The sequence below is a fragment of the Physcomitrium patens genome, chromosome 2 (assembly GCF_059467195.1).
Source record: "Physcomitrium patens ecotype Gransden chromosome 2, ASM5946719v1, whole genome shotgun sequence".
NCBI lineage: Eukaryota > Viridiplantae > Streptophyta > Bryopsida > Funariales > Funariaceae > Physcomitrium > Physcomitrium patens.
The window spans coordinates 23,368,931-23,392,584 of record NC_143411.1 but is presented as its reverse complement, the minus strand read 5'-3'; the positions used below and the strand labels follow the sequence as shown (position 1 = coordinate 23,392,584).

Below are 23,654 nucleotides of genomic sequence, written 5' to 3'. Positions count from 1 at the left end.
TCACATTAAAATATATCATAATTACATGATTTCATACTATAACAATAATTCGCATCAATTAACATCTTCAGAATGTCAAAATATAGTTTATACATAATTAGAACACAAAAGAACTTGTTTAGATGATCATATTAACCAAATAACTAAATTTTGAAACTTTAGTTATTTGTTTATAAAGAATTGCATAATAACACCAACACAATATGGTTTATTGAATTATTAATAAATATTTACAAATATATTTACCATGTATTTAATTTGTTGAATAATCAGATAATCTAACTTTTATAATTAAATTTTTTAATAAAAACATTAGTCTTGATATATGAATATGTGTATGTAAATAAATATATATATATATATATATATATATATATTAGAACGTTTAGCACATTAAACATAGCACATCAATCATATTTAATATGAATTTTTATTTTTTTTCTTATCAAAATTGATAAAGTAACATTTGAATTAGTAAAGAAAAAAAGAAAAAATTCAATACATTACATAGCAATTACTTTTGACATTATACATTTTATTATTTGTGTGCATTTTGTTAATTGAAAATAATAAATTAGTATAGATTTATATACAATAATTATAATTGTGTGTATATGTATTAGTATAGTAGGATGTTGAAAAAAAAACAGTGTATAACTATGTATATATATATATATATATATATATACATATATATACATATATATATATATATATACATATATATCTTTGACGATTATAAAACACAATCCTACAAATATTTTTCCGAAAATATTGATAAAAATAATGAACTAAATCAAATGACTTATGAAATCCAAGATTATGGTTTTATGCTAAAATCAACAACTTTATTCTTTAAAAATGAACACTGAAATTACAAATGACACCTTAACAAATCTAACTGTCATTACTTTAACAATTCTAACATAGAAAATTATGTGTCGTACTGTGTTCATCAAATATAATTCCTCTACAAAGACACAACGCATGTAGTGTATCATACTATAACTATGTTTAAGATATGATGTATTTGAATTTTGTTAACTATGACAATAATATTTCAACGACAATTCCTCAAGTCCTAACACTTTCTAAAAATTCATTGACTAAATTGATGATGTTAAAAAATTAGAGTAAGAAACACATGAAAAGTAAAAATGATTTTTATTATAAAAAAAATCATTTTTAATTTTTAATTTTTAATTTTTTTTCAATCAATCCATGAAGTTGATTAGAACAACATTTAATTTATACGTAGTTTGACTTCTTTTTTTTTTTTTTTTATGATTGCAACATAAAAAAAAATCATTAAACAGTGTAACATCTTCATGTTTCTAAACCTATATTTAAAACTAATTCAACCTCGTAATACACAATCAGAATTTACCCATTCTTTCAACCCACATGGTAACTCCCATCGTAAGAAAAACGTCTCCGAATTTACCACAGTAACAAACGTCAAGGCAGGGGGAATTCAAATTCGATGGTGTTCACTTCATCCGAAGGATGAACAGAAAAATGGCGAACGGACGATGGATGGACGAAGTTAGGGCATGGGAAGAGGCGATAGAGAGGAGAGCACCGCGACGCCGAAACCCTCTTTGCGCTTTTGCTCAGCTGGTGCGCCATTGCTCAGCCTGTGACGGAGCTTCGCATCGGTTATTTTGTGTGGGGTGGGGTGACACCATGGTGCAGCGTTTGACCTACAGGCGGCGCCACTGCTATGCCACCAAATCCAACCAGACTCGTGTGGTCAAGACCCCTGGTGAGAGTCTCTCCCCCTTCTCTTCCAGTGCACGTTTTAGGAGTTTTACCCCGCATCGAAGCTTTTTACGGTGAATTGAATGCAAGGGATGAGGCGTTATTATGGACCAATCGAGAGTTGATGTCTGGATTGAGCTTTGCGTTGTTTTGTGGGATATAGGTGGTAAGAATGTATTTCAAACCGCCACAAAGAGGGCTCGAGGACCTAAGTGTCCAGTAACTGGGAAGCGCATTGCTGGGGTGAGTCCAATATCTGCTGCTTTCATTTGGTGCTGTTCTGGTAACTGTAGGGTTTGATCAATGAACTCTTAGTTTGACGCTCAGGTTTATGAGATTTTCTTGTGATGGGTTGTATTCCTCAAGGTTATGTTTCTGGGTATGATGCAGATTGGTCGTTGGGACTTGCAGTAGGATGAGTTGATCTAGTGATTGATTTTTCTCTATTCTGTGAGTGATGACGTCTGCGAGAGCCATCAGCTTATGTATGCTTACAAGTATTGTTAGTCCATACCAATTTTTTAACTGAATTTTGCGGTATTTTTTTTCCTGTGCTGAACACTGTACGGACTGTTCTAATGTAGGTAAGCTTTTGTTACTGTAGATTCCTCACTTGAGACCCACGGAGTATAAGACTTCTCGTCTTCACCGGCACAAGAAAACTGTGAACCGCGCGTATGGTGGCACCATGGCAGGGTCTGCAGTGCGTGAGCGGTATGTTACATCCCAGGGGATTTCCTTTTGGTCAATTTAGCGCAGTGGTGATCTGACCCATGACTTCCGATTATCCGGAGTGTCCTTGGTCAAATGACTATGTTTAGGTTCTTCTGTAGTGGTTCTCAATCTCTTCATTGTGCTTGTGGAATCCATTCTGTATTCTGTCTGATGCAGTTGAAATATTGTATTCCATTTAATTGATTACAGTGCCACCACATCATTCGTTTAATATCGTTTCTGGATCAGACCCTAACGTATGGAACTGTCGTGTTTCAGCATCATTCGAGCATTCCTTGTCGAGGAGCAGAAAATCGTAAAGAAGGTTCTGAAGATTCAGAAGTCCAAGGAGAAATTGGCTGCCAAGGCTCAATCTTAAGTGAAACTGTTTTTTGAAAGAAATGAGAAATGCTGAGGGAAAGAGTTTCATGTTTTGGAATTTGAAGTCTTCAAATTGTACTGTCATTATGTAATCATTTTCTGATAGTGAACCTCAACATGATGGTCTGATTGGAATCATTCCTCTTTCTTTCTTTTGCAAATCTTCGTCAATTTCTAAGAGACATCTGAGTTGGTGTTACTATGAGGCTCGTACTCATTGTTTTGTTCTTATCTCTCCTTCCGTTCACTCCATTTGTCTAGTAATGATTAGCTAAAGCTCTCTTTCTCTTTATGTAGAATCGATTGTCTTTCAAACTTTCTGTTCAACTCAGTGATATCGTAGTGGATTTCAGAAATTGCACAACCACACGTCTTTGTGTTTCAGCTTGGAAGATTCTGGATGACAAATGTCGTGTATACACGACAAGTCTTGGAGGAGTGGAGTTTCTGAATCTTTTCGAGTTCTATTGATTATTTCTACCCATCTAAATTCATCACTCGGAATAAAATACGTCATGGAATTTGGCCTAGATAGTATTCATAAACTACGATCGATACATCCAGGACGCAAAGCTGACTGTTTAATCCAAACCACGTAAGTGATGGTCTTCATAGTTCTCATTCGGCCTGCCGTTAGATACGGTGACATGCTACTCACTTTTGATCAAACAATACCAAACTTACGAATACGTTTCTTTTTGAAAACAGATTATTTTTATTTTATTAATAATAATAATCCAACAGTATCCGAGCTAAAATCCTTTTAAATAGTCTTAATGTTAGGTCACTTAAAGTTTACGCGGAACTGATGATCAACCCAGTAGAGAAAAAAGAAAGTACCAGGATGCAAACTACATAACCTGATGAATGTTAAAATGTTTTCCATGTCCCTTAATTATTGCTGTTATTTTGCTTTAGCTAACAAATATCTCCAACCACTTTCAAAATGGAAACAAAAAAATAATCCATTTCAAACATCTTTTCAAAGTAACAAAAATTCCACAACATCACATGAAACATCAAAAGTGGGCTTCTATCATGGACAATCAATCTAATGGGGAGAGAATGATAAGAGACATCTTTTGTTTTGTAGTGACGCAACACCGAATCTTTTACTTTAACTCGAGGCATACGCTTTATCCCTTTGCTTTTTTCTAGCACGCCTTTCTCCTTGGAGCGGACGGGTATAGACTCCAGAACCCCACCACCGCGGCGCGGTGATGGGGCGGGGTGGAGGAAGAAAGCTTATCGTCTCTGCGGCACCAGTTTCCCGTCGGGGCCTGGATCCCACATTCCGCACATCGCCCTGCATGGCACAAACAGACAGATGCAAACGGCAAAAGCGAATCTTCTTCAGAAGCTTTGAATGATAGATATTATCACGCTCACCCCCTTGCTTTGGTCTCGATGCTGTTGTTGTTGTAAGCTCTGAGTCTTCGTTGTTGTGTAGCTTGTGTAGCAGATTCAAGCTCCTTTGTACCCTTTTTCCTGGCTATGGCGTCCTCCATTGGCTCTCTCGCCAAGTGTGTCAGTCCCGTACTGGTAGAAGGAAATGTGGGTACAGCGTGGTCGGCGTCGGTGTCCTCCAGCTTCGCCCTCGGAGCTCCCAAGGCGAAATCCGTGAAGCTGGTAAGTGGCGGCACTGCATTCAAGGTGCAAGCGGCTGCTGCTGCTGGGTCTGGTGGGTCTGATTCCCAGGAGGCTGTTCGGCAATTCGCTCTTCGTGGGTTCCAAACCAAGCGGGCTCTCAAGGTAGGCAGCAGGCGTTGGGAGTTGTCTCTCACCGTCGGGTTTTTCGTTTGGTGCCAATTGAAGCGCGGGTTCGGTTGGATTGTGTGTGACTTTGGGTTGGGTGATTTTTATCGTGATGGTTGATGGATTCCTATCTTGGCCCTCTTTTACGATGCATGTGGGTACTTTGCTTTTGGGATGCGCAGACCTTACGTGGAATTCTTTGTCTTTTTTCTTGTTCTTGATGCCATCTATCCGCGGTAACTTTTCATGGTTGAAGTGCGTTAAAGGATTTAGTTGTCTTGATATGTGCATTGAAGAGTTGTACCTTTTGACGCTGAGTAATTCTTTACGGGAATGTGTGTGGTTTTGTTTCTCTTTTTTAACATCTCCTGGGTTTTGAGCTGGTTTCTAGTTGAGTCTGGTGCGTTTTATTGATGACCTTTGATGTACTTGTGGGTTTACATGTTGGAGAAGGTGTTGTTGAGCATGCATTGTCAGCCGGAATTATTTTTTCTTTTGACGGACTGACAACAGCATGTTCATATCTTTCTCTGTGGCAATGTAAATCATTAGACGAACTCAAAGACGTTATACATGAATGTTGTAAGACTAAAACTGAATCTGGCTTATGCAGGTGATAGCGGGGCTCCAGAACTTCGATGCCCAAATAGTTGCAGCTGTAGTCACTGCTGCAGAAAAGGTAAGCTGTGGATCTATCTTCTCGAAGATCACGTAGTCTGAGGTGGACAGTCGTAAATTTGATCAATCAGATTGTGTTTCGTACCATTTTTAACATGAGTTCCCCCCTTGATGAAATTTGGTTGCGAGTAAATTGACATGGAAGTATTGTTGATTGACCTCAGGGTGGAGCAACACATGTTGATATTGCTTGTGACCCAGAGCTTGTAAAGCTTGCAACAAGCCTAACTAGTCTCCCGGTAAGTATCATCTATCAGATAAAAACTTTGAAAGGCCCTGGCGCACATTATATTTTTGATGTCTTGTCATTGTTGTGTTCCACTGAATTGTGGACTTTTTTGGGAACAGGTGTGCGTTTCATCAGTTGTTCCTGAGGACTTTGTTGCTGCAGTCGAAGCAGGAGCACACATGGTATAGTTCTGCCTCAAACTCACATGATGGAGGGCAGATGTTGGTGATACCCAAAGAGGTCCGGGAACAGTTTGATTGCTTCGTGTAGCTTCTGACCTGTACGAAGAATATGATTGAAATGTTCTGATTTTGTTTCCTCACAGATCGAACTAGGAAACTACGATTCTTTCTACGAGAGTGGTCGTGTCTTCGCCGCTTCTGAGGTAAAATTCTCTCTTAATTATTAGTAAACCTTGCGGCCCCTTTGATATCGTAGCCTGGTTTAAATTGTATAAAGTAATTTTTGTTGTGCTTGATAGCTTGTGCAGATTTGCTTGTTTTCTCAACTCAGGTTCAATGATTATTAATTCCACTAGTTTACCAGCAGAATTTTTTTACATATGCACTTGATATAAGGAAGTGTACCGTTTAGTCACCGTTTGCCTCTGTGAGTGGCAGATCTTGGAGCTTACCAAGAGAACAAGGGAGTTGTTACCAGCAATCACTCTCTCTGTCACCATCCCTCACACTTTGCCTCTCGACGAGCAAGTAAGTGGCACGTTCTCATGTCTAGGAATTAAGCATTAAAATATTTTGAGTTGCTTGTGCGTAGATGCCATTAAGATTGGTTGAGGGTACTTCTGAGTCCTTGTTTATTTCCTCCTTTCGTCTCTTAGGAGATTTTTGATGTTAGACTACAAGGAGAAGACTGGCATGGTTCCTCTGCGAGGAGAACAAACCAAGAGATGGTTCAAATTATTTCATCTTTTTTCTTTTTTTTTCCATTTGGTTCGTCCGAGTTGAACTCCGTTTCCCACTCGAATTATAACATTTCTGTCGGTCATATGAATCACAACTCAGGTGAACCTTGCTGAGAAACTGGAAAAATTGGGTGCTGATATCATCCAAACTGAAGGTGGTACAAGCTCGGCACCCACCAGCCCTGGAATCCAAGGGCTCATTGAAAAGGTATAACTCAGTTTGTGGATGGTGTGCATGGCGGAAACTCAATTCTATTTATTTGCTATGTTATAAAAAAATTGTGCAAAAATTAAATGGGTTTGTGAAACTTGATGCAGGCCTCTCCCACTTTGGCTGCGGCATATGCTATTTCCAGGGCAGTCAATATCCCTGTTATGTGCGCATCGGGGATCAGTGCTGTGACTGCCCCTATGGCTTGTGGAGCTGGTGCTGCTGGCGTGGTAAAAATGAGCTCTTTATCCGTGTTTCACTTCAACTAAAGAATCTTTTACGGCCATAATTTTTTACCTCTTTTTCATTTAGTTCAGTGTTTTCCCAGAACATTAAATGGAAGCTTTTGTGCGGATGTAGGGCGTTGGATCTGCAGTGAACAAGTTGAACGACCAAATTGGAATGGTAGCTGCTGTTCGGAGCATTGCTGAATCCCTTGGCTTGGAGGCTTCGAAGACCTCCGCAACATCCTCGTCTGCAGTGGCTCAATAGAATGTTCCAATCAGAGAAATTGCAGTTGATGTGCAATCCTGGCCAGCAGCTTCCAATTGATGTGCCAGTGAGTAGGTGCTAATGAGAATGGGCCATCGCTATAAACAACAAAAGAAAAGTATGTGACTAAGTTGCTCCTTGTATACGCTGTAAATCAGTGCCTTAGTGTTTGGACTTAAAAGTTCGACTTCTTAATGGTTAAGATGGTGTACATTCTGGATTTCCATACATCCAGATCTCACTGCAACAACACAATTAATATTGGTGACCCATTGATGTAAATGACTGGTTGGTCGGCTTTAAGCTGTGAGAGAAAAGACTGTCTAGTTCGTTGCATTCAGCCAATATACAGTAATTAAGATGTGCAAAGCCGTAAGAGAATTCATCAATTCCATTGGAACTCAAGTGTAGCACACTCGAATTTTCTTTTCCGAGTTGTTCATCCTTCGCTGTATCCTCACCTGGTACACTGTGCTAGCTATATCTTGCGTCTCATTTCAATATGCTTGGTACAGCAACTAATGTACACCGAATCTGATACTTACGCACTAATTGCCTTGGCGATGGTAAATGCAGCCGCTGATGCCAGAGCCCCAATAAAAACTGTCTGAAATGCACTCCACACAGGTCGGAGGCCTGTAAATTGGCCCTTCACGTAACCAAAAACGAAGAGCGCTGATATCGTGACGAGTACAGACACCTTCAAGGCTTTAGCAACCTGTGGTATTATTATGTATGGTAGAAGAGGAATCAGCCCCCCTACAATGTAGGACCCAGCTATAGTCAAAGCACTCTGTAGTGCTCTCGCTGGATCCGGTTTTTCCAATCCAAGCTCAAATCTACAAAAAGAACGTTCAACATTACTCTTCAACAATTTGTATCAAAATTACACAACTTAAAACATTCTTACGTTCTATGAAGTTTAATTCGATGAACAACAGTCGCAATTGAAGATAACACAGTAAACGACAAAGCTGTAATCAAAGTAAACCTCATCATGAAGTCGACCCAAGCTTCTGGTCGTTTTCGCAGGGCATTAACGACAGGCCAATACTCATTCGGCTCTAATCCATAGCTTGCTAGGATTTCTGCCACTTCGTCTGCCTCTGAGACGCAATATCATACCATAAAATCAAGTCTTAGCGACAAATATCTCAAATTCAGCCGGTGATAGGTAGGGAGAGAAAAATAGGTGAGCTGTACAAAGAATGATATACAAAAATACAATGCATATCAAACTCGGTTTGCTACGATATATACGGCTTAACTTGCGACTGGCTACTTACAATCGGAAAATGGCTACTTAATTCAAAGTCAAACTGTATCAAACTGTGCTCCTATGAGGAATTTACCAGTGTCTGGCACCTCAACTATCTCAGCTTCTTCACGCTTTCGTTCGTTCTCGTAATGATCTGCATCACTTCGTTCTGCAAGGTACCTGCCATTGATTTTCAAACCTTAGTTCAACCTAGAAATTAGAACACCACTCAGCTACTTTCCACATTAGGTGCACTATTTTGTGCTTAACCATCGTTACTCTTTCGCGAAAACAATACCATCGTTCGAAGAAAATAACACCTTTTGAATTATAAAAAAAATCGGATACCTTTCTATTCTTTTATGAAAGGAAACATGGAGGATACATAAACCCACCCGCCAAGACCCATAGCAATTGACCCAGCCGCAACTTCAGCTAGACCTGCAGTAACCACAATTGAAGAGGAGGCAGAAGCTCCTGACAATCCAGCGGCCAAAGCAAAGGGCACGGTGAGGCCATCACTCATGCCGATCACGATGTCGTGCACTATCTGCCCTGCCGTGAAATGCCTCTCCATGTGATTGGTTGCAGGCATCTTGCCGGCAGCTTCGTTCTGATAGTAACAGACTTGTCACGAGCAGAATTTGTGACTAGACTGTTCCGTTCCACAAAACCCGATTCTACGGTTTAAAAAAGGTTCCAGAAGCGTAACGACAGAAGGATTCGCACATGCCTCTTCTCCAGATATCGCTTTTGCAACTGCAGCAGCAAGTTCAAAAGCCAAAGAAATGTGAAGAGAAATTCCAAAAATCATGCGAAATCGCGAAGTGCCTAATACGCTTCTACCAAACAAGAGCAGGGATGCCAACATAATTAGATACGACCAACTGCAATTTCATATTCAGTATCAACCATCCTGTGACCACCTAGTTCATGTGTTTCTTGTAACACTTTGGAGCTTAAGACCTGCAATTCAAACACTCATTATACAGCAATCAAAAAACACATGCTAAGAATTCACAAATTCCCAATTACACAAGCTCCTCCCAGGATATACCGCCACACAAAACCAAGAAAAATCGCATGAAAATCTACGCGCGCTCCATTAACCAAGACGAAGTCGCCAATTCCTCACCTCACCTCACCTCAACACAACCCTTGCAAATCACTAGACGAGTCGCTCATAGCATATACCCAAACCATCTGAACTCTACCAACGAAACCCACCCGGGAAACAAACTTAGTTGAAAGGGCAAAAGCAACTCAAAACCCCCCTCAAACACGCAGTAATTCTATACCAAGATACGCAACGCAAGGCAACGTAAAAGTAGAAAATGTAGAAAATGTAGAAAAAAAGAACACACACACTCACACACACAAACACACGCAGAGGGAATTCCAGCGGTGCAAAGTGCGTCTCACCAGTGCGTGAGAAACCCAAATTCCTGAAGCGAGGATTCAATGATTCTATTCGAGTTTTGCAACATCAGCAGCAACAAAGCGAGAGCATTGATGCGCAGAATCAGAAGAAGAAGAGGCAACAACCAAGTGGAAAGGGGCTTTTCATGCCACCATGGGCAGACCTTCCCATCCCCCCCCCCCCCCCCAATAAGGTCGGAGGCATAACGAATGAAGCTATTCGACTGATGTCATCCATTGTCTACACTTATCTACTTTCTGTACGTAGTACTTGCTTAGAAGCTTCCTGCTGCGTGAGGACTTGCTTGTCCACTTGGCGAGACCTGGCCATGGATTTCGATCGAGGGTGGATTTATTTTAATTTTTTTGACTTCAGTGGGCTGAGCTCATGGCTTTAACTCTAAAGAGAAACTTTAAATTTGATTAGGTTGTGAATTAAAAACTTTTTTATTTTTTTATTTTATTATTATTGTTGTTGAGGATAGAAATGGAGAGTTGAAAATTTTAGTTAATTTTTAAATTATTTTTTGTCTTTTTTTTTTAGGGAAATCCTTAATTACTTCAAATATTTAAGTATGTGTTCATGTTTCCTGTAATTGGATGTTAATTATATTCAAGAAAGCAAATAATCATATTGATTGATAAAAGATATATATATATATATATATATATATTTTTGTGCCTTATTTAACTTTTATTCTTTGTCATATACAAGAAAGATATACTTTGGTTATATTAGAGATATTAAGGAAAATATTTATAATTATTTGAAAGAGACTTTGATTCTATAATATAATATGTAATAGAATAAAATCACAAAAGTTTTTTTTTTTTGTTTCCATGCATATTATATATATATATATATATATATATATAAGAAATTGTTAAAACCACACCTTAATATTGTTAAAGCTACACCCCACATTACCATCTTATAATCAATTCTATCTATTCTAGTCTATGTTCCATGTCCCTCATTCTTTGTTCTCTACTCTCATCTCTTGTTTCTTATCTCAGTCATCCATTTCATATCCTCCAAAATTAATCATTTCTTGATTTGGAGATGAAACATGATTAGTCTATCTTGAGAGTTTAAGATTCTTCTAATCTACAGCAACATAAAACCTAATTACAAAGTAGGACAAAATGGACCAAAATAAAACTAAAAAAAACTAAATAGAATAGGACTCAAAAGACAAAACTATATAAACAGAAATATAACAAAACAAAATTGAACAAGAAGATGAAAAACCAAACTTCACTATGAGAGAAGGTTCAAAGCCATACCTAACTAGATACCTCAAAAGGCCGAAGCTAATCTTATTTATTCTTTACTCTACTACCCTGGACTTTCTAAAATATTCCTAAATGATAGGATTCTACTTAGATAACCATCTTAAATTTCTTCTAGAAGGTTCTATGATAGGCCCTACCTAAATTACCATCCTAAGTCTTTTCTAGAATTTTTTATGGTAGATCCTATTTGGTCTACTTATCTACTTTTAATTTTAAAAGCTTCCATAATTTCTTAAATATGGTTCCAAGTGTCTATCTTTATGTATTAATAATACAAATATCTTATTTATATCCTGTTATAATTTATTTTCTTCCACTAATATAGAACATCCTTATTTTGCTCATGATGATATCTCCAAATTGTCTCTTGGCAATGGATGAGGTTGTATGCAGGTTCCTATATTACATTGTAGATAAAATAACCTTTTTAAAGAACTTTGTATTATAGTTGTTGACATCCACTACTATGGCAAAGGTAGTGATGCTCCAAAATGTTGTCTACTTCATATTCTTATTAGTCATCAACTACAATTAGTAATAGTGGTAGTTGGTGTTGATGCAAAAAGCGCTTTGGCTCAGTATGAAATTCCTTCAGTTGGAAAACATGAAAGACTAGATGGACCTGAATATGTGGCAGAAGCTTAAGGCTATATGCAACATAAGAAATTACTACAAAAATGCGGAATGGTCTAAGCCATCAAGGTGTTAGTTTTCGGATTTGAGTTGATGTAGCAAGTAGCATGTTGGGATTAGAGAGTAAGACTTGATCACCTTCTCGAAAAGTCTTATGTTGCCAATGATTATCTACATACTCCTTTTGTTGATTTTGTGATGTAGAGAAGCAATGTCGTATCTCTTATAAAGTCATTGAAAGCCATTGTATAAATTCATTCGTTGTTGAGTTGTTGATGTTGATGAGATGATGGAAAGTTGTAAGTATAATCGGATGTTGATTGATGTTAAGAAAAAATGGTAGATGACTAGCACTTACTTGAATTCTATCATTATAAGCAAACTTCAAAGGCGTTAAGTATTCATCTCAATCATTATGATGAACTATCACAAATGCTCACAACATATCCTCTAAGGACCGATTTGCACGTTCTATTTTACCATCTATTTTGGTATGGAAGTCTATAGACATGATAAGTTGTATATCTAATAGCTTAAATAAGACTTATCAAAAGCTTCTTGTGAAGCATAGATCTTGATCTGAAACAATAACACAAGATAATCCATAGTGATGAAAGACAATATCAAAAAAGACCTGTGCCAATGCTGGGGCATCAATATCTGAGCATATTGGGGCTAAGTAAAGTTGCTTATAGAATCGATCGACAAAGATGGCAATTGCGATGTGATTATGAGATGTCTGTGATAAACACATAATCCAATCCATGGTCATGTGCTTCCAATGTATCATAGGTAGTGGAATTAGCTGCAATAGTCCAAAAGATGCTACGTTGTGTATTTTATTATATTGACATGATTTGCAAGAGCGCACAAAAGTTTGAACATCACAATCCAAACTTGCCCAAAACCATATTCTTGAGATCTATTTTAGAGTCTTTACTTGTCCTAGATGTCCAAATATTGGAATGTCATGTTCTTTTAAAGTATGCATATCCGGAGTATAACATTGTCAAGTATATAAATTTTCTTCTTGAAATAGAGCAAGCCATTACTAAGATTGTAGTCTTGATATTATGTATCATCTACCTTTAGTTGATTACTAATTATCTTGAAATATATATTTCAATGCGTAGCTTCTTTTTATTTTGTCTCTTTAGGTAGGTTTGAAATGAAACTACTAATGTCAATGATTTCTACCTTGTCTCTCAATCTAGCCTTTAAGGCTTGTGTTCGTAATAAGCTATCTAGTATAATATGTTATCATCCTTACCTGTACTCAAGCTGAATATAAAAAAGATGTAATTATTCTTCTCAATAATGATGTTATGATTTTATATTGTTCAAATGTAAATTTTATAACAAGGGTCAATGGTCGATCCCAAAAATTAATGGCTTCCTCAAAAAATAGTATTGCCATACCTTTGTAGCATGTACAATCGCTAATTACTCTTGATCACATGTAAAGTAATTGTCTTCTACCCTTCTAAGCTTGAATGATTCATATGCGACATATTCAAGGCATCTACCAAACTTTTATTGAAAGACCACTCCAATAGCAAAGTCAAAAGCATCAATGTCAAATGTACAAGGAAGATTGAGATCATACGGTTGCAATATTGGAGCAATAATGAGTACATTTTTTAACCTATCAAAGGTACTTCATTGCTCCGATTTCCATTCAAATGATGTATTTTTTTCTAATAGGTTTATTAATGAGGCAACAATGTATGCAAATTGTTGAACAAAATGACAATAATATGTAGCAAGTCTTAAAAATGAGCTAACTTCAGAAGCATCCTTAGAAGTTGGCCAATCTTCTACTATTTTCATCTTATCTTATTCCATTTGCATGCCTTTGTAGGACACGACATGCCCTTAAAAGATGCCTTTTGACTTTCAAAGTTTACATTTTGATTGCTTATAAAAGAAGTGACTATCTTGTAGCTAGTACAATACTTCTTGTAGGTATTGTTCATACTCTTTAGCAGTTATACTATATACAAGGATATCATCAATGAGGATAACTACATACTTATTCAAAAGATCTTGAAACAATTTGTTCATGTGACCCATGAAAGAGGTTGGAGCATTAGTGAGGCCATATTAGAGAGAAGAATTTGATGAAAGTAAATAAAGAAGAATAACAAAATAAAAATAAAGAAGTATGTATATTAAAAGAAAATTAAAATGACTATTCTTAAAAGATAAAGAAACTATAGACTGTTGAATCTAGACTAGAAGCAAGAAAGGAGTTGATAAGAGTGAAGAAGGCTTCACTCTTACTACTATATATACTATCTAACCAAGAGCTACATGGCAATGTTCTATAGGATCTGTAATATGTATTGACTTTGTAATACACATGCTTTAGCTCAAAAGGCAAGTTTTCTATGTGTGTGCCAAATAGTAAGCTTGATCTTCAAGCTACTAATATGTGTGACACATGGCTAACTTGTTGATTATATTTTTAATCTAAAAAACTAATTATAGATACTTATAAAGTCAAAACAATATCTATGAAGCTTTTAGGGAGCTTCTGTAGAAGATATTATAGGATTAATCTACTTTTACTTACTTTTATTTAATCATATACATAATAATTGGTTTACATATATATGTTATTGACATTATCTTCTCTTCTAGGAATAAGTTCCATGAAGAATGGTCATTATATGTTGAAAAAATCTAAGATGTGATAAATTGTATTTGCCAAATACTTTGATCTTTCTTTTCTTCAAAGATGGTTGATAGGACCTCTCAACCATCAATAGTATCTTATACCAGGGCATGAAGACTATCCAATTATTTGATCATTGTTGAGGCCTTCATAACTTCCTTTAAATAAAATATTTGAAACACTATTAGGAGTTATTCCTACCTGTAGTAAAAACAACAAACATCAAGAATCTCTTTTAAGGTCATAATACCAAACACATTGTATCTTGCCATTTATTTGAAAATGAACATATTATTCTTGAGGATCTTTATCTTGATTACGTTATCTTAAAGGTTATGACAATCATAATGTCTTGTCCGACAAGTCAACAAACAAAGGCTCTTGAGTGGAATCCACTACTTGTTGGTTTTTTATTTCTTTAGTATTACAAATACAAAGAAGCTACAACAAGGATAGAAAGTAGAATGTTATCTTCCCTAGATCTTGTTTCTTTTATAAAAAAAGTCTTCATCTTGGTTTTGATGTATGTCATTGATCAAAAGCTTGAACTCTCTTTGCTGCATTTGTAAGTTTCTTTATTGGCTTCCATGTGCATTCATTAATATTATATCTACCCCAATGAACAAGATATTGGAACCTATTTTGGCATCACCTTGAATCTAAGACTTCTTCTACTTCAAATTCTTGATTATTATCTACTTCTATAAGAAGAGGTGGCATTTATCTTCTTCTCAAGATATTCACTATCTTATATGGCTAAAGAAGAGATGCATAAAATACAAGGTAGATCTTCATATAATTTAGTAGATATAATTGATAAACAACATGATTGATTTGTTCACTAATAAAAAAAAGGTCAAAGCCTACAATAGTTTAATTTGTCACAAGGACAAATAGTCTTGATATTGTGATGAAGTAACTATACCTTATTACTTTCATTGAATTATGGTTATTCCTTGTAATAGGAATCTACAATAATTTTTTGTTGTTCTTGAGCTTCTTTTAATTGCACCTTCATTGTTGCATATAGCTCTGGCAAACAATTTACCAAATCTTCTTCCGTAAAATTATCAACTATTGAAAAGTCAAAAATATCAAGTCATGGATGATAACCATAATTGGCAAAGAAAGATATTTGTTGCATAGAATAAAATATCATATTATTATAAGCAAACTCTGCCAATGGCAATTTTTTTTTTTCAATGGTCTTATTGGTAGTTAATCATACATCTTAAATACTGCTCTAAAACTTGATTTATATACTCTCTCTATTTATTAATTTGAAAATAAAAGGCTAAAGATAGCTTTATATCTATCTTTAAAATCTAAAAAAAGATTCTTTAAAATCTTGATATAAATTGAGTCACCTTATTTGATATAATATCCTTAGGTAATCTATGATATTGATAGATATTGTCAAAGAAAAGTTTGGTTGTTTCTTCACTAGTGCTAGATTTTGCACATAGTACAAAATGTGCCATCTTTGTAAAATGATCTACTATCACAAATATAGAATCATATAAACCTGAGACTAGAAGATCCATGATAAAGTCCATAGAAACAAAGGACTATGGTTGTTTTGGAATAGATAATAGCCGAAGAAGTTTATTAAGTCGATGATAGGGAGTTTTTGATCTTGAACAAATATCACATGATTGAACAAAATCTTAGACTGCCTTCCATATTTGAGGCCACCAAAAATCTCTAGATATTAGTTCTAAAGTCTTATTGTATCCAAAATGTCTGAGTGTTGGAAAATTGTGGCGTGCTTGAAGAATATATAAATATGCTTCTCTTTTTGGAACATATAGGCATCCTTCAAAATAGAGTAGGTTGTATTTGAATTCAAATTTGAAAGCATCATCAAACTTGGAAGAAGGATTTTTGATATCATAAACAAGAAGATCAGAAGACATACTTGATTGAATTCATTTAACAAAGGTTGAATCAACAATCAATATTGATTTCATTACTCAAAGATGAAAATGCTTGGGTTTCAAGAAAATTATTCTTTGTTGATAAAAAGATGCATTTCTTTCTTTTGGTACAAGATAAGAATGTCTAAAAAAGAAGTCTAATACATCTTATTGTTTTCGAATTCAATATTTGATCTTGAAATCAAATCTTGATAAAGACATGCTCCAATGGACTTGGAAACGATTCAAAATTTATGCTTACATGAAGTATTTGAGATTCTTGTGATCTAACACATGGTGACTAGACTAGAAGTGTCTTTTAAATAATAATATCATTTTTGAAAAGAATCTACAATTATAAGAAGCTCTTTGTTGAGAATTTCATAATTAATCTAGACTGCTGAAAATTTCTTAATATGAAAAGCTATTAGGTGAAGTTTATTATCTATTCCCATTTGTAATAATACGACATCCAAAAAAAAGTGTGATGCATTTGTTTCCATAAAAAATGCCTTAAAAAAGTCAATACAATACAAGATTAATATAAAAACAAAGGCTGTCTTTAAAGCTTCAAATATTGCTTCCACTTCTTAATTCTACTAAAGTTTGTCTTTACAAGTCAAATGTATAAGTAGAGCTATAATTCAAAAAAAGTTTTTTTATGAAGATCTGATAGTAGTTGGCAAATTCCAAAAAATATTAGACATCTCATACTGTTTTGAAATCTTCAAATCCATAATAGTTTGAACATTCTAAGGATCCATTATAAGTCCATCATTTGAAATGATGTAACTTAAGAAGTCAACTTGAGTATTGTAGAATATATACTTTTGTATCTTGGCATAAAGTCCTACATCTCTTAATTTTTGTAATACATGACAAACATGAAGTTCATGTTCTTCTATGTTCTTAAAATAGATCAAGATGTCATCTAGATAAAAAAAAAAAAAAAAACAAAACAAAACAAAATCATCCAAAAATTCTCAAAAAACATCATTCATAAGATGTTGAAAAGCTGCCAATGCATTTGTAAGTCTAAAAGGCATGACATTATATTTAAAATGTTTGTACTTAGTTTGAAATACATTCTTCCATTCATCTCCTTCTTTGATGTGTATCAAATTGTATGCTCTTCATAAATATATTTTTGTATAGATCTTAACTTGATTTAAGTAATCAAAAAGTCTTGATATTAAAAGTAGTGAATACATGTTTTTGATACAAATCTTGTTGAATCCTCGATAATCAATATACATCTGCAATGATGCATTTTTTTTTTTTTTTTTTTTTTTTTTTTTTACAAATAGAATTGAAACTCCTGTTGGAGATTTGATTATGGCGTATGTAGTTCTTGGCTAGATTCTCTTCAATATACTTCTTGAATTCAATCAATTCATTTTATGATAAATTATAGATTGGTCTAAATGGTGGTTGTACTCTTTCTTGAAGGTCAATTAAGTAGTCATAGGAATGATATTTTGGAAGAATATCTATATTCTTTTTTTCAAATATATCTTGAAATTCTTAATATTAGCTTAGAATACTACTTGAAGTCTTTACACTATTAAAAATAAGTGTGGCATAAATGATACAAGGTTATCCTTCTTTTACAACATGCAAAAAAGCTCTTATACTTATAAACACAAGTTTAATTATATTAGATTTGTGATTTTCTACTTCATTAATTATACTCTTAGTAATACTTTTAGAAAAGTCAAGAATATAAAAAATCCAATCTATTTAAGGGTTGTATTTTTTTAACCACAATAAGCTTAAAATAATTAAATTAGATAGAATTTTAATGACATCAAATACCCCAAAGCTATTATGACAATTGATTATTACTTCTATAGGAAGGATTTTGTCAGTAATATCTTCAGAAGAAAATAGACAACCATCTATGACTTCTATATGAACAAGTTTAATTTTTCTCACTAAAGATATGTTAAGACTTTTAGCAAATTCTTCATCTAAAAAACACTCTGAGGTTCCTGAATCTAACAAGGTAGTGGCTTTGTAATTTTTAGGTCCTAAAATAATATTTAATATAAAATAAAGAAAAGATTCAGAAGAAAAAACATGACCTTCGTTAGGTATTGTACAAGGTTTTAGCCGCACAGTCTCTATTATAGCTAGAAAAACTCATTTTCTAATATATTTTCTTCTTTGACATTTATACTTCTCATTTTATAATTGTGTCATTTCTTTAGATAATGTTGAGTAGTGTGCTTAGGTTCTCCATAATATAAGCACAATTCTTCTTGATGGTGACAAGTCTTTTCTTACTCAATAAGAGGTTTAAAACGTACTGCATCAATTTATATATCTTCTACTTCCGAATATATGTATTGAAGAGACATTGATGTTGCCACAAAATTATAGTTATAATGAGACCTACTTGTCCAACTCTCAGATTGAAATTCAAAAATTTGATTGTCACACTTCTCAGCAAAGTCAATTGCTTGACTGAATGTTTGAGGATCACGTAAGTTGGATATCAATTTGTTTACATCATATTGTAATCTATAGAAAAATTGGCAAAGAAGTGCAGTATCATCTCACTTGATATCAATTGTAAGTTGTCAAAATTGTGAAGTATTTTATGTTACGGATCGATTGCCTTCTCACAAAATACAGATTGTGTTGGTTGCAACATAAGTTGTATCATGTTCTCCATACATGAATCAAAAATCCTCTAAAAAAGCATCTAAATTATGTAGTATTGGATCTCATTGTTGAAGAAAAGTTAAAAACTATAATAATACTCAACTTGAAAGAAGTGTATTGATGAATCTAATTTATGATCCTGAGGTTGGATAGCTTTGAGATTGAAGTTCAATCACAAGTTGTATTTGATTGATAAATCCTTGAAACTTTGATCTTATATCATCAAACTTCTCAAGCAGATCAAATTTTGATTCTTTAGTTTCGGAAAAATGTTCCACCATAGGAAAAGGAACATGATTTGATACAGATATTGAAGCAGCTCCAATCATATCTATATTTTCACTTTCTACCATTTTTGTTACTTCTTATCATGGTAAATTGAGTTGATGCATAGCAAGCATTAACTCTCTCAATTGTTCTTACATTTATGCCATTACACTCTTCATTTCAACAAGCTCTGCTTTGATAATATTTGAAAAAAAATATATCTAATTTTGCTCAATTCTTATAGAAGAGAGGGCTAGATATCATAAAAGATACTAAAAACAATATCTGTTTAAAAGAAGATAATCCAAAACTTCTAATTTTCTTATGTTTGATTAAAAAAAAGAGATAATCTATTTTTAATCAAGAAAAGATAAGGCTCTGATATTGTAAGTGTACTCTTGTCAATCTATTAGGAACAAGAACTTGATGAAACTAAATAAACAAGCATAATAAAATGAAATAAAGTAGTATGTATATTAAAAAGAAATTGGAATGGCTATTCTCAAAAGAAAAAGAAACTAGAGACTCTTGAATCTAGACTAGAAGCAAGAAAGGAGTTGACAAGAGTAAAGAAGGCTTCAATCTTGCTTCTATATATACTATCTAACTAAGAGCTACATTGTCATAGCAAGAATCCACCTTGGATAGATGCATGGTCCCTCTTTGCATTCAATTTGGGTCCAATATACACAAAACCTTCTTAAATTCTTCTTTGAGTATTTACAAAACTATATTTGTAATAAACCAACAAACTTGAAGCTTGAAAATTCATAATCTAAGATCTAGTCATTCAAATAAGCTTAAATTTAGGAATACAAAATTTACACTTTTGATCATTATCACACAAATTCTTGGCTATAAATTTATTATCAATCGTTTGATATCACCAAATCCTTAGAAGGTACTTTTGAAAGTTAAAACCAAACTAGAAACTTGAAAATTCATATTCCAATATTCAGCCATTCAAATAAGCTCAAAATTTGGAAATACAAAATTCACACCTTTGACCATCATTATACAAATTTTGAGCTGCAAATTTGTTACCAATCATTTGATATCACCAAAATCCTAAAAAGTATCTTTGAAAGTCAAAACCAAATTAAAAACTTGAAAATTCATATTCCAAGATCTATCCATTCAAATAAGTTCAAAATTTGGAAGTATAAAATTTATACCTTTGATCATTATTACACAAATTTTTAATTACAAATTTATTACCAATTGCTTGATATCACCAAAACTATAGCAAATACCTTTGAAAGTCAAAACCCTAGATATCTAAGAACAAATTTCACCATTTTTTCCAAGTCAAAGTCTCAATTGATATGAGATTTTAGACGTAGGCTCTTTATATCATAAGTAACATGTACACAAAAAATAAGCTTCAAATTTGTGTCGAAGCTCAAGTTCTAGCTTAAAACCAAAACTCTGTATTTCTCTAATTTGTTTAAAATCCTAGTTTTAGTTTGTTGGTTTTAACCAGCCATATCTCAACTCATTCTAGACTCAATTCTATCAATCCTTAGATGTAAAATATTTAACTTAAAGTCTATTTTTTAATTTTAATTTCTAATTTCTTATTAGTATCTTAAAACTTTTAATATGTATCAAAAAGTGATAGTAGGTATTAAATTAGTAGCCTAAGTTTAAATAAGCATAACTCTCTCATCCAAGCTCCAATTCATGCATTTTTTCTACTTAAACTCATTCGAAGAAGCTCTTTTTTTTTTTAATATTCCTTCTCAACTTGCAAAAAAAAAACCCTCTTCTTTTCTTTCGAGCTCGCCAGAGAAGTCACAACCAAGGTTTTTAAAGTCCAAGTCAAAAACTAATAGTTTAAGGTTAAAAAAACACCAAATCTAATCTTTTAAATCAGCATTATTAATGGCAACCGACTAATGCTATCCAAACTACTATTTATCCTTAATAAAAACCTAAATACAACTTCAAATTCTAAGAACTTCTTATATCTATAAATATAACTCTGAATCTATTAAAACCAAAGATTAGAAAGAAAGCAAAAGGAATAAAAGAAATTTTCAAGACTAAAACAAAGATAAAATTAAGGTTAAAGATAAAATAAAATTTAGCCAAAATTTCAAAAAAGAAAAAAGAAGAAAGTAGTAAAATTTTCCTAAAATTATAGAAAAACTAGATTTGTAAGAAAAAAAAAAAGAACTTAATAAAATTTCAAAGAAATATAAGTCAAGCAAGGTGTCAAGGACAAGAACTCGATGAAAAATAATTTAGACAAGTGAGCCTTCACTCAAAGAGAGGTAAATAAACAAATATATATATTGAAAGAGAAACTGGAATGGCTATTGCCAAAAGACAAGAAAACTAGAGATCCTTGAAACTAGACTAGAAGCAAGAAAGGAGTTGACAAGAGTGAAGAGAGCTTCACTCTTGCCTCTATATATACTATCTAACTAGAAGCCACGTGGCGATATTCTATAAGACCTCTAATATGTGTTGACTTTTTAGGCCACATGTCTTTGCTTGCAAGGCAAGTTTTCTATGAGTGGACTACGTAGTTAGCTTGTCCTTCAAGCTACCAATATGTGTGGCACATGGCTAACTTGTTGATCAAGTTTTTAACCTAAAAGTCAACTATGGACTCCTATAAGGTCAAAGCAGCGTCTATGAAGCTTCTAGGAAGCTTCTCTAGAAGATATTGCATAATTAATCTACTTTTATCTACTTTTACATACTTTTATCGACTCTTGTAGGTATTTATATGTATATCCGTGACATTACCCCCCCTTCTAGAGACGAGTTCCACGAGGAGCGGTGATTATATGTTGAGAAAGTCTAATATGCGGCGAATTGTATTTGCTATATACTCTGATCTCTGTTCTCTTCGAAGGTAGTTGATGGGTCCTCTTAGCCATCGATAGTGTCCCATTCCAGGGCGAGAAGACCACCCTGTTATTTGATCATTATTGAGGCCTTTATAACTTCCTTCAAATAATACATTTGAAACACCATCAGCAGTCGTTCCTATCTCCAGTAATATTACTAAACATCGAGAATCTCTTCCAAGGTCGTGATACCAAACGCGTTGTATCTCACCATCTATTCGAGGAAGAACATGTCATTCTTGAGGGTCTTCATCTCGGTTGCGTCGTCTTGAAGGTTGTGACAATCACAATGTCTCATCCGGTAAGTCAGCAAATGAAGGTTCTTGAGTTGAATCCGCTAGTTATTGGCTCTCCATCTAATTAGCGTCACAAATGCAAAGAAGTTACAAACAAGGATAGGAAATTGAATGTTATCTTGCCTCAATCTTGTCTCTTTTATAAGAGAGATTTTCATCTTGATTTTGATGGATGTCGTTGATGAAAAACTTTGACTTTAGTTGATGCATTTGCTAGATTCCTGGATGGCTCCCATGTGCGTTCACTAATATCATATCCGCGCTAATGAACAAGATATTCCAGCTTATTTCGGCGACGCCTTGAGTCTAATATCTCTTCCACCTCAAATTCTTCATTATTATCTACTTCTATAGGAGGCGGTGGCATTTGTCTTCTTCCTTGTATATCCACTATCTTATATGGTTCAAAAAGAGACACGTGGAATACAAGATGGATCTTCATTGACTCCGGTAGATGTAATCGATATGCAACTGGGTTGATCTGTTCAGAAACAGAAAAGGGGCCAAGCCTATGATAGTCCAACTTGTCATAAGGTCGAGTAGTCTTGATATTGCGACGAAGTAGCCATACCTTATCACCCATGTTAAGTTGTGGTTGCTCCTTACGATATAGATCTACGTTTATCTTTTGTCGTTCTTGAGCTTCCTTCAATTGCATCTTCATTATTGCATGTAACTCTGACAACCGATTTGCCATATCTTCTGCTGCAGGATTATCAACTTTTGAAAAATCAAAAGTTTCAAGTCGTGGATGATAGCCATAATTGGCAAAGAAAGCTGTTTGTTGCGTGGAAGAATGTACTGTATTATTATAAGCAAACTCGACCAATGGCAAAAGGGTTGTCCAATCATCTTGTTGTTAATTGATAGTACACCTTAAATATTGCTCCAAGACTTGGTTTACGCGCTCTGTTTGTCCATCAGTTTGAGGATGGAAAGCCGAAGATAGCTTTATGTCCACTTTTAAAATCTTGAAAAGGGTCCTCCAAAATCTTGACACAAATTGAGTTCCCCTATCCGATATGATATCTTTAGGTAATCCATGATAGCGATAGATATTATCAATAAAAAGCTTAGCTATTTCTTCACATGTGATAGATTTTATACATGGCACAAAATGTGCCATCTTGGTGAAACAATCTACTATGACAAATATAGAATTATAAGATCTTGAGCTTGGAAGATCTGTGATGAAATCCATAGAAACAGAAGACCATGGTT

The 23,654-nt window shown here is 34.3% G+C and overlaps 3 protein-coding genes across 7 annotated transcripts; 2 read left to right on the top strand and 1 right to left on the bottom strand.

The window, feature by feature from the left end:
• Window positions 1–1,609: 1,609 nt before the first annotated feature.
• LOC112274638 (large ribosomal subunit protein eL34) lies at window positions 1,610–3,017 on the top strand. Its single transcript, XM_024504294.3, has 4 exons — window positions 1,610–1,765; window positions 1,925–2,004; window positions 2,366–2,475; window positions 2,755–3,017. Exons 1-4 carry the CDS (start codon window positions 1,687–1,689, stop codon window positions 2,852–2,854), a joined length of 369 nt encoding a protein of 122 aa, XP_024360062.3. The 5' UTR covers window positions 1,610–1,686; the 3' UTR covers window positions 2,855–3,017.
• A 1,254-nt stretch (window positions 3,018–4,271) lies between these two features.
• Window positions 4,272–7,413, top strand: LOC112274580 (uncharacterized protein ycf23). The gene is made up of 9 exons (XM_024504253.3): window positions 4,272–4,608; window positions 5,225–5,290; window positions 5,454–5,528; window positions 5,638–5,700; window positions 5,844–5,903; window positions 6,139–6,228; window positions 6,541–6,648; window positions 6,759–6,881; window positions 7,012–7,413. The coding sequence occupies exons 1-9, from the start codon at window positions 4,351–4,353 to the stop codon at window positions 7,141–7,143; spliced, it is 975 nt and encodes a 324-aa protein (XP_024360021.1). The 5' UTR covers window positions 4,272–4,350; the 3' UTR covers window positions 7,144–7,413.
• An 85-nt stretch (window positions 7,414–7,498) lies between these two features.
• LOC112274591 (vacuolar iron transporter 1) lies at window positions 7,499–9,926 on the bottom strand. 5 transcript variants are annotated; one of them, XM_024504281.3, is made up of 5 exons: window positions 9,774–9,926; window positions 8,797–9,160; window positions 8,496–8,581; window positions 8,135–8,249; window positions 7,499–7,982 (listed from the first exon to the last, which is right to left on the bottom strand). In XM_024504281.3, exons 2-5 carry the CDS (start codon window positions 8,994–8,996, stop codon window positions 7,685–7,687), a joined length of 699 nt encoding a protein of 232 aa, XP_024360049.1. In that variant the 5' UTR covers window positions 8,997–9,160; window positions 9,774–9,926; the 3' UTR covers window positions 7,499–7,684. The 5 variants fall into 5 exon arrangements, with proteins under 5 accessions (XP_024360049.1, XP_024360031.1, XP_090104477.1 ...); XM_024504263.3 differs by having other exon boundaries at window positions 9,824–9,926; XM_090248351.1 differs by lacking the exon at window positions 9,774–9,926 and adding an exon at window positions 9,537–9,671.
• Between the last annotated feature and the right edge of the window lie 13,728 nt (window positions 9,927–23,654).